Source organism: Watersipora subatra, chromosome 7 (genome assembly GCF_963576615.1).
Source record: "Watersipora subatra chromosome 7, tzWatSuba1.1, whole genome shotgun sequence".
In the NCBI taxonomy this organism is placed as follows: Eukaryota; Metazoa; Bryozoa; class Gymnolaemata; order Cheilostomatida; family Watersiporidae; genus Watersipora; species Watersipora subatra.
The window spans coordinates 57,869,636-57,885,109 of NC_088714.1; the positions used below are offsets into that span (position 1 = coordinate 57,869,636).

The 15,474-nt window shown below is 35.1% G+C and overlaps 1 protein-coding gene across 1 annotated transcript in view; it reads right to left on the reverse strand.

The window, feature by feature from the left end:
* Positions 1-354: 354 nt before the first annotated feature.
* The window catches only part of LOC137401107 (homeobox protein Meis3-like), a 47,623-nt gene continuing 32,503 nt past the window's right edge, over positions 355-15,474 (reverse strand). Inside the window, exons 9-12 of the mRNA XM_068087470.1 lie at positions 9,414-9,568; positions 7,524-7,600; positions 1,766-1,917; positions 355-1,241 (exon numbers count right to left, since the gene is read on the reverse strand). Coding sequence (XP_067943571.1) covers positions 1,075-1,241; positions 1,766-1,917; positions 7,524-7,600; positions 9,414-9,568 — 551 coding nt within the window. The 3' untranslated portion in view covers positions 355-1,074. The remainder of the gene's footprint in view (positions 1,242-1,765; positions 1,918-7,523; positions 7,601-9,413; positions 9,569-15,474) is intronic.

Genomic DNA, 15,474 nt, shown 5'->3' on the forward strand with positions numbered 1-15,474 from the left:
TGTGAGTAAAAACTATAGGTATTCACAGGCAACTTTTATTATGACGGTTCAAACCCCAATGACCAAAAACGGTAGAAAGAGGCATGTTCGCAGGTAGTAAGAGCACCAGTTAGTCCCGACATCCAAGATGGTCATCAACAACATTAATTGTTAAATTTTTAAAGGAATATTTGTATGACAGATGACAAGACTGGATATTTTTTACCTTCTAAATTGTATTCCATTATATAGCTGAAAAGTGAACAAATGAAAATATAACCAAACTTCTATGATTGCTAGATAGAATCTCATAAAACTCAATAACTGACTTCTAGTGCGTGTGAATCTAACAATATTACCTAAGCAAGATGGCTATGACTGTGTTATGCCGCTGTATTTACAATGTGCTAAAGCCAGTAACTAAAACAACCACTGCAACAGATGTTAACAGCAAGAACAAATCCAACTTCCTGTTTAGTGTTAGAAATACAAAAAAATATTTGGTGCTTTGCATTATCTAATATTATATAATAACATTATATACCAGCAGGTGTATAGTGTTGTGTCAGCTACGGCAATATATTGGATTTCTTCTTGATTGATGACAAGGGCAGCGTGAGGAGTTTGTCTTTTGCAGACCTACCAACACTTGAAGTTTTCACAACGATGCTGTAACTTATTTCAATTGGCTTCTGCTTTAAAAATATATTCTATGTTTTAAACATTTTTATCAACGATTCAAAAGCTATTGAGCCATTTGAAACTTTTTATAAGGGTTGGTTTTTATCCGCTGCTACAGATTCTCTGAAATATTTCTACTTGAGCAAAATAACATCACCACATTTGTCTCTGATACATAGGCCTACTGAGTTGAAACAACAATGTGCTTAAACCACCTGGATGTTACTAAATAAATGTTTTTTCTGGTGCACGTGAAAAACACAGATTTTAGTAGAGATACGGTCTTTGACAACTCATTAATGGACCCTTATTAGATTAAGCGTAGAATCCATTAAAGTATCCCAATGACTCAGATCATCTGAAAGGACAGATAACTCGCATAAATTTGCTGCATTGTCTGCTTGCTGCATGCAGCTAACCAGCATGAATATCCTGAATGCCGGAGCCATGCATGGCTGCCATATTGCCGTATCCATCCATGACAGCATGATGAGGTGGCAACAACATCTGTTGCATATGCCCGGCAGGACCCAATGCTCCATATGGGGCTGGCATGTGTGGTGCCTGAGGAGAATAGGGACCTAGAAAATAGAAAGCAACTCCAAGTTTTCTGTTTATTCTATATCAGTAAACTTATAATTATAGCTTCATTATTTTTGTTGTTTTCACATTGACATCACATAAAAAACAAAAATCACATCATGTAAAGCCCATGTGTACAAAAATGTAGCTTTAATATTGCTTGAAGATTTAATCTCTAGTTTTAGAGGGTATCTGTTTTATAAGTCTTTCTCCCCACCCCCCCCCTCACCCCTTATCCACTTTCATAACTTTTGATCACTGAACAGAGATGAGCTGGTTTTTTGTCCATTTCAATGTATTAGTTGTATAAAAAATTAAAGTTGGTGCGAAAGCATAAAAATATTTAAAACTAGAAAGAGTTATGTAAACTCAATAATGTACCTCTATTAAAGAGATATCAATGATGAAAGACAATTCCTAATTCTGAGTGCAGCTCATACCACCAAATAATTCCGTTTTCCACTGTGTTTTCACACTAAACTTTAATTATATCAATCTAGCGGATAGTTGTAAAAACCTTTACCTGACATTGGGAGACCCGAAGTAGGAGCTGCAGGGTTATGCATGTAATTGGGGAGACGACTCGGGTCAGGCATATATGTCTCATGGCTTCTGTTATCTCTATTACTCTTGTCTATCATTGGCTGAACAATTCGTCTCCTTGCATTTATGAACCTGCATTATATAATTTAATATATTTATCATAAACTGCAATATGCAATATTTCAGGTCATCGGGAGTTGCTATCTCTTTACTAGCAACAAGCGCTATCTACTTTCTTAGAATTTGCATATGAAGTTTATGAGGTCTAGCCTTGTTGAAAGTGTTTTTTACTTAAATAGAAGTGAAGAGTTTTTATTGCTGAAGGCTGACTGCAATGCAATATTTAGGAATTACGCACAGATTTTAATGTACTCTACTCTGCCGTTATTTTTTCAACAGAAGCAAAGACCGCAGTAACAAAAGACAGCGATTGTCAGATCAGTCACGTTGGTTGCAAGCAGTAAGTAAGTAAAATATCGATGGTTATTGATTCTTGTTTTCTTAATCAATTATGATTGTTTTAATGATAGCTAAATAATTATTGTGCTATGAAAGATTTTCAGTTTGAAAATTTTCAGTTTGAAAATTTTCAGTTTGAAAATCTATTTATGAAATACTGCTAAAAGAAGGCTAAATAAAATTGCTTGGCCTAAATGTATGACCAGAATTGATTTCTAGTCAGTAAATGGACAGAATTATAAAAGAGAACACCACTTTACTCTCAAGTTGTCTACTCCTGTATCCGAAAGGACACATCCAACTACATAAACATGACCTTCTTATAATATATATAAAACTGTTTTATCACGTCGCTTATTATGCCTGCTCTGGTACTGTAGAGACAACTCCTAGTTAATGCACTTTAGGCATGCCAATAGCTATGTCTATTCTTAATGTTTATTCATTGCTCTCACATTGTTTTCCTGAATATCATGACAGCAGGCACACTTTCAACATTTTATAGAAAATGACTTTAGAGAAAACAAAGTTATATGCATTGAAAAGATCGCTATACAAATAAACTCAAATAGTAAGAAACCTGAACATCTGTTTTACCTAGGAGCTAACGCTAAGTTATGCCTCTCGCAAAGTTTTCAGTTATTCTTTTTCTAGAAAGATTTTCTCTGTTAGTTTTAAAGCCTTTGCTTTATAGTTGGCTAGGGTATTATGGCGTGTTATGAAGGATAAAACCAACTGATCACAACAATAAGGTAATTATGAAACACGCCCTGCCCTTCACTTGACTTACAGTAATGCCATATTTTGGTGGAGTCTCAATCACCCGTATAACCGCTAGCTTTAATCTGTAAGATATTGCGAAATGAATTTGTTCATTAAGCGAGCCAACTATTAGCCTATTCTCATTACAAAGAAAGTATTCCATGCCTCATGAATTATGATAATGCACGAAGGTTTATAAACTTCAATTTTCTCTCGATGACTAAGGGATTGTATCCAGGGTTCTATTCTTTAAGTCATTTGACTCTTTTATTCGATACACTGAGTCAATTCTAGCTCGATGTGGCATTCATGGTCAAGGCTAGGTAGATAGAGAGCAACAAATCAACAGAGGTGACAAGGAGGGATCACGGCCAATTCTTTATCACTCCTGTATCATCACAGACCTCCTACTATTTGGATTAGACATAAATGAGATTTTTGGATATGGTGTTGAGGCGGTTTTGTGTGGCCTACTTCAGATTATTGTCAGGGTTGTCGCCTTTGGCACAGGAACCATTTAAAACCGGAACCTCTGCTCGTTTGACAGCCCAGAGTACTACCATTTCACAAGCAATCATTGTCAATGTTGCATTTCAACAGTTATTTTACGAATTAAACCTTTTGTTAAAACCAAACTTTACCAAATTGTTATGTTTGCTTCACAACTCGTATGTTAACAGTTTCAAGCTTTCGGTTGACCTCCTACTGGGTTGGTTCTTACCTACTACCAGCCTTAAAAGTTGTGATTGATTCTAGAAACAAGGTTACATGGGCTTATAAAATAGCTTATTTGTGTACGGTTTATGTGGGACAAAAAAGTAGCTTATAAACCAGTTTCAAAAGTTGAAGGGATGGTCTGTCACCATCCCTTACAGTCTACTATCTTTCAAAATGATCATAGCTATTATTAGTTATGGGCACCATTTTATCTTTTTTCATGAACTCTATTTGAACTCAAATGACATTTCCAGTTTGAATTCTCAACATCAGGCATGTTATTTGATAACTAGACTATAACAGTGCTGGTGGAACACATATTATGATGATTTTGTTTTTCTCTAGACCCAATCAAGCGTCCCGAGTGAACATCACGCTAGTGTTAACACAATTAGCTTTCCAATTAACCAACAAGTAACATCGGTTACTCCTCCACACTTTAACTTTGTCCCCAGCCATTCCCACGGCAAATGAAATCGATTTTGGCTCCATCAGTCTGATCTCTTACTAGAACAAAAATCTGTGCTCTGCTAAACTTAAATCAATAGGGAACTTGTGACTTTTCTCCTAACTCTTTCAAAGAAACTTAAGCTATTAGCTTCTGGGGTTTATACGCAAGTACCTGCTGCAATTGTCAGTTGGAGTTAAAGGCGGAGATCAAGTGCTCCTGCCCCTAGCAAATTTATATAGTGTATCGCAGAATAGCTACTGAAGAGCTTTGTAACGAATGGGTGAATTGTTTCAAGTCTTTGGAAGTGAGTTGAAGAGTTCTCTTGATGGCATCGCGATCGCTTATTAAAAGTTGTAATGACTAGGAGAAAAATAGCTAGAAAAATTGAAATACTTTTGTAGCGTGCATCTGCTTTTCAGGCCTAAGAAGTTTAACATAAAAAATAATTTCACAGCTTAAAAGGTTAAAGAAATAGATAAAGTTAGATATATGTATCAACTCTCATTGGCAATGGGATTTGTCTCCCTTGCCTGCTCTGAGCTGCACTGATGAGGCTTTCATAGTCGAAACAGTATTGTCTGTGGCAAGAGTATATATCTATATATTTTTTTTTTAAATATAATATTATATATCTATATATATATTTATATATAGATAAATATATGTAGACAGAAATATTTATATATATATATATTTCTGAATAATTATGTATAAATACAGTATATGTATATAGAAATATATATTCGTGTAGTGCTACTGCCTTTGTTATTTTTTATTTCTAATATTTTGTCACCATTTTGAAAATGTGTATTGGCAAGAGAGAGATCTCTTTAGTCTAATGCATCAGAAATGATTACAATATTTTACCCTTTAGTATTCACCGATGCTAAGACATGCTCTCCGTTACAACAACCAAATCAATATAAACTGCACAGAAACGCTAATTAATTGCAACATGCAAAAGGCTATGCATACCTGTTAGTGTGATGCAAAATAGATAAATAAAAGTTATTTTTAGAGGAGCAAACTCCTAGAACAGTATACTAGACCTTGGGCAGCAAATGAATGGCATGCTATACTAATATACAAGGAATGCCAGCTTATTAACAAGGATATACAGTAGTTATTTTAACGTGAGTTAATTTGCATATTTTAATACTACAGTTCATCCTTTTCACAAGGTCTGCCGAGCAGAGACAGAAGTTGTCATTCTCATCACTCTTATGCTAATCCTGCTGTTCATGCTAATCAACCTTCTTTGTGAAAACTCTTTTTTTACATTTTAGCATCTGTTAATTAGTACCATTGGAATGAAACAACGGAATACATTTACTTATAATAGCAGTTGAAAGATAATGTATGATTTAAAAAAATATCCTTTATTGCATGTTTAATTCAGTATTTTAGCTTACTGACCAAGATTAGAGTTTTCACAATATGGTGGCATTTTAATCTCTTCCTTTCTGTAGTTTGGAATAAAAAGTAAGCTGAAGTTGAATAAAAGTTGTCATTCGTGAAAAAAAAATTATATTATAATATTCTCATGAACAAAAACTATATAAAACGCTATAGAGGTTTTATTTATAGGGGCAACATAAAACAATGCACTTCGCTTGAGTGCTGTTTTCTAGGAATTTGGGAAATTTCAACTACAGTTTCACAATCAGTGAGTTCTTTTTGGTTCACTGTGTTTTTTATGAGACAAAGGCTCAGTTCAACGTCAATTGTAAATGAGTCAGTCTAGTGAAGAACTCTCTACTATAATGTCCTATGACTAGATACCCTATTGATAAATGGTCTATTGTAACGTCGAGTGTATGAAGTCATACACTCAAGTCAAGTATGGCCAATAACATTCACTGTAATTGTTTGTGGAGTGTTAGCACTCCAGCCGCAAAAAACCAGCCAGTGATTTGAGCCAAGCTCCGGGACATCAAAATGGACATATGGACTTAAACTGCCCTCGCATCAAGGGAGACAACCCTCACAGAAGACCTGAGGAAGGCAACAGGAAACCACCTCAGTACCCTCCAAATAAAAACTCGTGCAGCGTTTAATCCAAACAGTTGAAGAAGATTATGACATGGAGGACCTGCCTACAGCAAGACACTCTAGTTAGTCTACTTCTCAAATATGCCCCAAGCACCGGTGGCAAGATCACAGAGCTATTGGTGGTGAAATGGGAACCTACCAGCCGAGTGGCACCAGTAGTGGCCGGCGTGCAAGTCAAGAGTTCAGCGTTATTCAACTTTTGTAAGGAGCCGCAGGCAAAACCTTTCTGAAATGCACTGTACAGGTGAAGGTCAGCACTTTCGAAATCGCCCGACGAGTGGCCATAACAATGCGATAATCAGCCACGCAGTTTTATGTGAACATAAGCCGCCGAGTCTAGCGTCGCAAGTGTTTTGCTGAGCGAGATTACCGCCGGGTTCTCGCAGCCAATATGGGAACCGCGCATGGAGCAAAGGAGCTAAGGGAGTGGAGCTGTCAACAGTTCCATTATATGTCTAGCTATAACCTCTGTGTATTTCCATAGTAAAAAGTTTCAGTTTTCACCCAAAATGACTATCAGCTATAAATTATACTTAGTAAAACAAACAAATTATTAAAAACTTTCTGTTAAAATTAATGCTAAACGTTCAGAAGAGAGAATTAATGCCAGAAAGTTTAAAAATTCTAATCTATAAATTGGACTTCCAATGTCTACAAAAATATTAAAAAAGGACAATTTGTCTCACATGAATTTTGAGCGCTATATACATATCCTTCACAATCAGATCATTGTGTTAATGATCATTCATAAGGCTTCAATCAGTCAGAATGCAATTGAACCTAGGAATTTGTTACGCCGATCTGTGCAGCACTGCTGGATGATAGCACAGATCTAACAAGCTGTTTGCGATCCGAGTCATTTCAGAGAGCATTTCAGGTGTTTTTGCATTTCTTTAAGAAACAGAATTTTTAGTAGAATTCTTATATTTGTCAAAATAGTTTCATTGTCAGTATTTTGGTTTCATGGTTAGTAGTGACCTCATTTAATATGGCTACATTTTATTTCGTGATCATTAGCAAGGTCCCTCTATATGTGTATAAGGTGTACGTTCAAGTTAGTGATCTCTTGAAAAATATCAAGTAGTAAACTGATTATAATCAAAACGCAGCTTTTCACGGTGTCTCAAATATCAGCACAGTGATCTTGTCTTTAAGTAGATTGAATATACTTAACCATATCGTTCTGCTTGGCATAAAATATTAGTTTCAAGTAGTTTGTATTTGGGTGTAGAGTGACACCAGCTATCAGTTGGAAAATTAGTAAAAAGGACTAGGTAAGAGGCAGCGGGTGTCTTACCAGTTGTTTACTTGAAGTATAGTCAGTCCTGTGCTGTCTGATAGGGTCTTCTTTTGCTCCTCCGAAGGGTATGGATGCTATTAACAATAATAATAATAATAAATTGGCATAATGATGTGGCTAAGCAGTAGCATAGCTGTGTACCGCTGTAACAACGCAGTGATGTCATGCTTGAAGGCACCACTTACCATTGTGATGGTAAGATTGAACAGGTTTCATACAATAGTGAAGAGCAAAGCGGTTTATTGATTAATCGTGTTCTGTCGGTGCAGCGAAAAAGTAATTTTGCCCACAATATTGCTTGTGCTAAATAAGGATGCCCATGAATTCAGGCAACCTTTTACTTTAGCTTTTTTGAGAGACAGTTCTTTGTCAAAACTACAGCAGCTGAGACTCACGGCCTCTTTCATTTCATACACTCTATGAACTGCTCCGCTTTCTCATTGCAGGAGATGTAACCATGTTTACACCGATGCCTATGCTTGTTTAAGCATGTACAGGTGCCTATGTCCATGCTTATGTCTATGTCAATGGTTATCACAAAAACATTTTTGATTAGTTATTTCTAGAGGTATTTTTTACAAAATGTTGATTTTAAAAACTTTGCTTTAGTATGATTTTTTTCATAAAAGTATAGAAAATAAATGCAGTCAAAAGAAAAAAATAAATTTTAAATAAACTGAAATTAGAAAGCTAAATAAATAACTAGACTATTTCTTTGACATTCCATTTTACTCAAATTGACTACTCTAAGAGTTTCCAGCAGATTGATATATTGATTTATTTATTGATTTATTTGACTCCGTCAAATAAATTCTGTTATCTTTATTATCATATTTAAAAAATTGAAAACTGTAACATATTTTGATTGGCAGATCTTTACCCATCAAATCATTCAGCTGCTTATCTTTAAAGCCTAAAGCTGTAGGCTTTGTGACCAACCTGAACAGGTGATTTTTGCTTTACTTCCATTAATGAGAATTCAACACAAACTAAGACTTTTGCATGTTGGTGCATATATATAATTTATATACACTTTTAGTATCAAAGCTGTTTGACACTATTTTGGTATTTATATCGAAGTGATAAAATATTACACAGTATATAGATATATGTGAATATTATATAAATTATATACTCATTGCAACCTAAACATTCCAACCCCTATTTATGATACCCCTGTCATGCAAATTTTTTAAAACGTTACATAAAGTTTCAGCAAATATTTATATTTCCAAATACATTAAGCACATTTTTGTGGAGTGCAAACTTCTTCAACTACATACTGTTGTTAGGGAAAGCGTTAAAAACAGGAAGGTTTCATGCTGGATCGCTCAGTGAGCAGATGGAGTAGAGCTAGGTAATGCGAGCCTGCGAGAAGACATATGCTACCTTCAGTGCACTTTGAAATGCATAAACATTGCTTTCAATTAGCTAAAACTATTGGATAACACAGACAGTTGGCAAAATGCTAAATGACAGTTGATTTGAACAGCTGCGCACTGCTGTCAGCTAGCTAACCTGTCTGCTTGTCTGCTTAATTATCGGCAGCAATATGAAACACTGCTGCCTCTTCAGTAATAACCCAAATGCTATTTTAAACAATATCTACTGCTGCTCGCCGTACCTTTATTTAAACTATTGGTTTTATTTACAATCATTCATGGAGTCAGCTATTAATACCGCAGTCTACTTGTAAGGAAATAGTAATTGGGGTCTGAATTGGACATTTCCCATGAGGTTATAAACAATTCTTTTTGTCAAATATCGTGAGCTTTACTCTGGCTATTGTGAAATCTTTTTAAACTTTTGAACTTTTGTAAATGGTAAAAAAAGAAAATATTTTAGCGGTTATTGTAAATTTAAAAAAAAAATTGGGAATTGACCTACATTGAGGTGTTGAAAGAGCCAATGGCGCATAGCTGTAGTTGCCTGTTTTGGAAATATTCCTCTTTTCTTTTGTCGTTGTTTTCCAGAATTTCTATCATCCCCATCTTCGTCATTTGTTCCGTCTCCAGATCCTATGCTGTTGTCAATACCATCTCCTAAAATGCACCAATAACTTTATGAATCAATACAACTTTCAATAGATTTCATATTATTTTCTGGAACAGTTGTTCATTACCCCTCCAGACTCTACATATTGGCTAGAATGTCGCCTCTATGGAAGACCGTGATTACAATAGTGCCAAACCAGGATGTGGAGAAAATAAAAAATGCTTTATTGATTCCATGGTTTGTTTGATGGTTAATTGTATTGCTAGCTGTGAACAATAAGGAACTTGTCACAATCTGTCACAATCCTGCTATCTGCCTACTTCGCTTAAGGCTTTCTGTTATCTCAACCTTCTTGCCTCATCGAGTGGTATGATCTGATCATAGCTTTTACTGCTAACTACTGTAGCCTAAACAACATGCATTTAAAGTGACAAAGTTGTGCGGGTAGTTTTTCAATAAATATTATAAAACAGCTTTGTTGGTTCATTGTCCTCCACTTGGTTTCTTCATTTGTAAAGCTGTAAACAGCAAAAGAACTAGAAACACAAGTTATAGATATAGAAGTTTTTATTTGCTGCCTCTTTACTATCTCAAAAATGGTGTTTCAAATAAAACTTTTACCTTTTATATATTGCTCAGTGCAACACATCAAAACAATTAATAACACAACTGTCATTTATTAGCCGCAACAACCAGATTTCATAGAAATATAAGAAAAAACCTGAATTCAAAATGTCAAGCAACCAAGAATTTTGATTTGATTGCTTTTTCCACTGAACTTTCAAAATTCCAAGAAAGTTTTCTTTTTGTCAAAAATACCAGTAAACTAAAAGCAATGTGAAATAAAATTGCTAAAAAGTAACATTTACGAGTTAGTACTTGATGTAATCAGAGTCAGTACTTGATGTACTCAGAGTCAGTACTTGATGTACTCAGAGTCCGTACTTGATGCTATACAGGTATGTTGATCAGACTATCAAACATACATTCTTATTATAAATAGAGATTAACTTTGTCATAAAAGTTGCTTTTTTGGAAGTTTTTTCCTATGGTGAATTCATGAAACAGAGCTGACGAGAAATGGAGGTTGATAAATGTTCTTTTTAGTAACTTGATATACTAAAGAAACATCTTATAAGAATGCTATGAAAGAAGTTTGAAAACCTGCTGTAGATGCTACAAAATATTGACTAGGTTTTTTTCTAGTCTTTCTATTATATTATTCAGTACTCTGTTTAGTGTGCTGTGAGAGATTGTCAGGTGTGCTGATAAAGTATAGAGGATAACTATCCGCATGAAAGGCTGCGCAAGGGTCAATTGTCACAAGCATCATGAATCTGAGAGACTTAAGTTTGAATTCCATACCATAAATTATGATCTTTTTTTCTAGCCTCCAACCGAGGCCTCGAGCAGACTGACAGACACGGCTCTTATTATAGTAAATAAAATTTGCTAGCAGATATAAATAAACTGCACCAATGAGAGTTATGTACATGCTGTAGCATTATTAAAGGATCTCTACGGGTGTATGATAATGTTTAGTATCATTTTTGCTCTACAAATCTTTGGTTTATTGAAAGATTAATTGGGACTACTCGAATTGCTTGTATTTGAACTATCACTTGAGTCTCTAAACCATCTAACAAGTACTTACAACTAGTAAAGCTAAATGTCTGGTAAAAATTTTGACAGAAGTAATATATCTTTACCAGAAAAACATGACAGAGTAACCCAGTTTTCGTTACACAATTTACAATCTGTGCCACTAAAAGTGAAAAAGCAGACTTTTGACTTGCAAAATCCCTAGTAAATGGTTTCTGCAAAACTTTGAAGCCACAACTTGGTTAAAGTTTTAATGCAAATAAAATTGATTGAATCTGCATAAATTAAACATAGAAACTATACTTCGTAAATCGGCTTTTGCAGTATTCATATGAAGAGACTATGCAAACTTAAATATTCAAATCTTTAAAGAAACTTTTTATATATGAACGGTCTTCAAGGAAAAACCATTAAAAATTGAATGTAGAATACTAGAGTATTCAGTTTGTTAAAAATTTGCATTCAAAACCACATTTGGTACTTGTTGTAACAGACGCTCGTATCGATTTATTATAATAGAATTCATCATAAATCTAACATAAATCTAATTTAGAAATGAAATAATAACAACTGATCAATATTACATAACAATAAAAGTGTTAATTGTTGCAGATTTCAACAAAAAAGTAGTATGTGCTCAGCAGGTATTTCATCCTGAACTGCATGTCAAATTAGGAAAGCAATCACATCTGTCTTAAGAAATTTGAGGTGCATAAATGTAATGTACAATTTCCTCAAATTGTGTAAAATGAGCTTTTAAGTATTTTTTCAATGAATAACAAGGACATCTTCAGAGAAGTCAATATGGCAGATTAATCATTCTCTCTTCTCCTTTTTTCTCTTTCTTTCTTTAGAATCATTTCAATATCTTTAAATCATGAAGTCATCCCAACACTGTCTTTCATGCTTGATGATCAGTCTAGCGGACACATCTATTCAAAACCCAAAATCTCTCTATTATTAGTCATAATACAGGATCCTGTACCACCGCAGCAACGAGTCAAACCCACAAGATGACAGCCATGATTGATGAGAGGTAGCCGAAATATCAGTAAGCTAGAACACTGAGGGCTAAAAAGTTACATCCGTGGCCTGGCGCGTCATGCAGGGAACATAAGAACAACAAATGGCCCTTCAATACACTCAAATATTTATACAATGGAATAGTTTCGACTTGGGTGACTGGATTACACAAACCAATAGTATATATTAAACTGTCTGGCTAAAGAAGTTACGGCAAGGTCACATGGCTACCACCTGAAATGAAGGTAAAAATATGAAAAGCTAGCGCAATTGGTTTAGGGTGTTGATAAAGCTCTTTTGCATTTGATTAACTCCCTGCTAGAAGGTGAGCTAAAACTAATTAATATTTATTTTAGCAGTTTTTCATCAAAGTAGTATTTTCTGTCTGTGTGAGTCAACTATCTAAACAGTGTGTGCTGTTTTTTATTAGCCGTAGTGGTCTAGAATCCCTGAACTGCAAACAGCAAGGGTGGGTCAATTTCTCAAAAAGGTCACTGGTGGTCACAGGAATGGCATCCCACCTTAAATTGCTTTCTGCAACTGGGCATGTCTCTAGTCATCGAGGTTCCATTGCCACTGGACTCAAATATGTCCAGCCAAGATCACAGAGACATTGTTTGTACATCAATGGTCTTAAAAACATGCACAGCCTATGCTTACAGTGAGATAAGCACACATCATACTTGATTTTCAACTGAGCAAGTAACTAATTACCAGTGGGTTAAAGTTACCGGCTGTGGTGTGAGAAAAGTTACTATAGTGTTAAAGAAATATGCTTACTGTTTGTTTAATTTTAACATAATGGCAAAAAGGAATCTATCTATACAGCTTCCAAAATAGCATTCACAGCACTGTATCTGGTGCTGAATTTGTTCAATTGTTGTGAAGAGTTGATACAAGCAAGAAATACAACCAAAAAACTAGACTTCCAAAAATAATTCAAGACACCATATTTAAAATTATAGCGAGAGTTGTTTTAAAAATATCCTCTAATCTCCTAAATAACAGTATTTAAACTACCATCAACTTAGCTATAAAGAAGTCGTTCACACTTCAAAACCAACATGTAGTTATATATACGTCAGCAGGAAGTTTTGTGGCTTCAAATTAACAGAGCATGTCTTGCTATGAGTTTTGTTGCACAGAAAATTAATCATGTAATATGACGCTATTGGTTAAAAAACTGATCCAATTAAAGCAAATTTCAAGCTATCTTTCTTGCTATGGTGATTCATATACATAATCCACTGTCATAGTAGCTAGTAAACTAACATGAGAAGCAGCAAATGGGAGACGTTCAGCATTGTCAAAGGAATTTCCAGAAGGAACAAGTATGCTTATCTTAACACGGTCTGTAATTTGAATCACCAGCTGGAAACTGATAGTGTTGTGCTGCCGATGTCGCGATGTCATGTGAAAGAATTAGAGTATAGATTATATACGCCGTTGGCTAAGTTTAATTAGCCACTGAGGCTGTTAGTGATTATGTTTTACCGCTAATAGTTCTGCAAAGTCTCCTCTCCTCACATTAATTACCAGAACGAGTCTGACAAGTTTTAACTAAAACGCATAAACTGCATAATCAATGATCCGCGTGCCGTCATAATAGCTATGATAGCATTTTTAGTTTTTTGTTGTGAATTCAAGTTTTGTAAAGGGTTGCTTGTGTTTATATACCAATAGCGCTACATCGAGCACATCAGTTTCTGTAAACCTTTTGGTACATAGCTCGTTAGATATTCAACTTGAATGCCGACTTTATTTTTTGCCTTTAACCATAAATTATTCAACTGTTTGCATAAAATTAGTGACATATCTTTGCCTCAGCCGTTTATTCCATTCTACTCAGCGAGTTGACACCTGCGAAACCAAAGGTCGTTTAACAGCTCAGTTTACAATAAGTCTTTTACAGTAAAGCCTATTCACATATGGCAGCATATCATTGCTAACACGCAGCCAACATTGTAGAGGTTTAAAATTTGGAGAACCAATTTGTTTGGTAAGTTATTTATGAGAGCTCTAGCTTTTTGACTGCGCAGTAGTTTTTTCTACATTCTATAACTGTATCACCACTAACGGACTACTAAAGCGGTTGCGCAACAACATCTGGGAGTCTGTCATATCCAGGCCACCTTAAACAGGCTAAGTTACGCACTGCGCAAAGCATTCTCCTACTAGAATTTTAGTTCAAACTAACTTTAAACCACAGGCAGTAGATATAAAAAGGTGACAAGTTCACTGCAAATATGAACTACATGTATTTTGCATGTTTATCAGCAGAAAAGTGATTTTCATTTTAGATGAAAACCTACATGTCATGATTTCAAACAAGTTGGAAAGTATCAGAAAGTATAGATCTTTGTCTATCATTTGAAATTCGGTCTGTTTTAGGTACTCTGACTGTCTAGATGTTTCAGAATTAAAACACTTTAACGCAGTTAAACATTCGGAGGAAAAGAACCTGCTCAGACTTTCTCCAAAATGATGTCTATAATCCGCCATATCATTTATAATGGATAAATGTATGGCATCAGCGTTGGGTACCTATACGTCTACACAGCATTTAGAGGAACACAATGGGACCAATTCTAACCAACCAATCTTTAAATCATTTGATACATTTATAGCGATGTATCTGAGGCTATACTTGAAGTTTTACTCCAACAATCATGAGCAAATACAGAATAAAATATATGTCAATAAATACCTGTAACACAACCTTTTGAGCAGAATAGCTAATTTTAATGATGAGAGGGACAAATATGGGGACTCCAATTCCGTGTTATGTTGAGGCTCAGGTTTAATTTAAGACCAGATGTCTTTCCTGACATCCTGTGTTGTGGCTTGGCCCACTGACCAGCCACTTGGGGATCCACAGCGATAACCACCATTACACTAGTTCATCGCGAAAATTTTAATGAGCGTTTCCACGGTTGAAACAAGTTCATTTTTGAATTCTCGATAATTTGAATTTAGATCTTTTTATTGTTAGTTTGGTTATATTATTCTCTCAAACGCATATGGCGTTACTTACTTATTATCTTAATCTACTTTGAGATGTACATACTTCTTCAGTTGTTGAGAGACTACACCATATGACTACTTTGTTAGTGTTATTACTCGCAATTGATGATTAGCATGAAAAATAATAAGTGAAATAAGTGGAAGTACTTTCACCATTTTCATTAGCAAGTGGGCGATTTCAGAGGAGCAGTGATACCAGCCTACAAATGACACTTGTAGCAAGAGCAAAAGCAGATTTCCTTGTTGAGTGACAACTAGGAGTGTAATGGAGGGTTGGTCAGTAGTGGTTTCACAAGACACACCA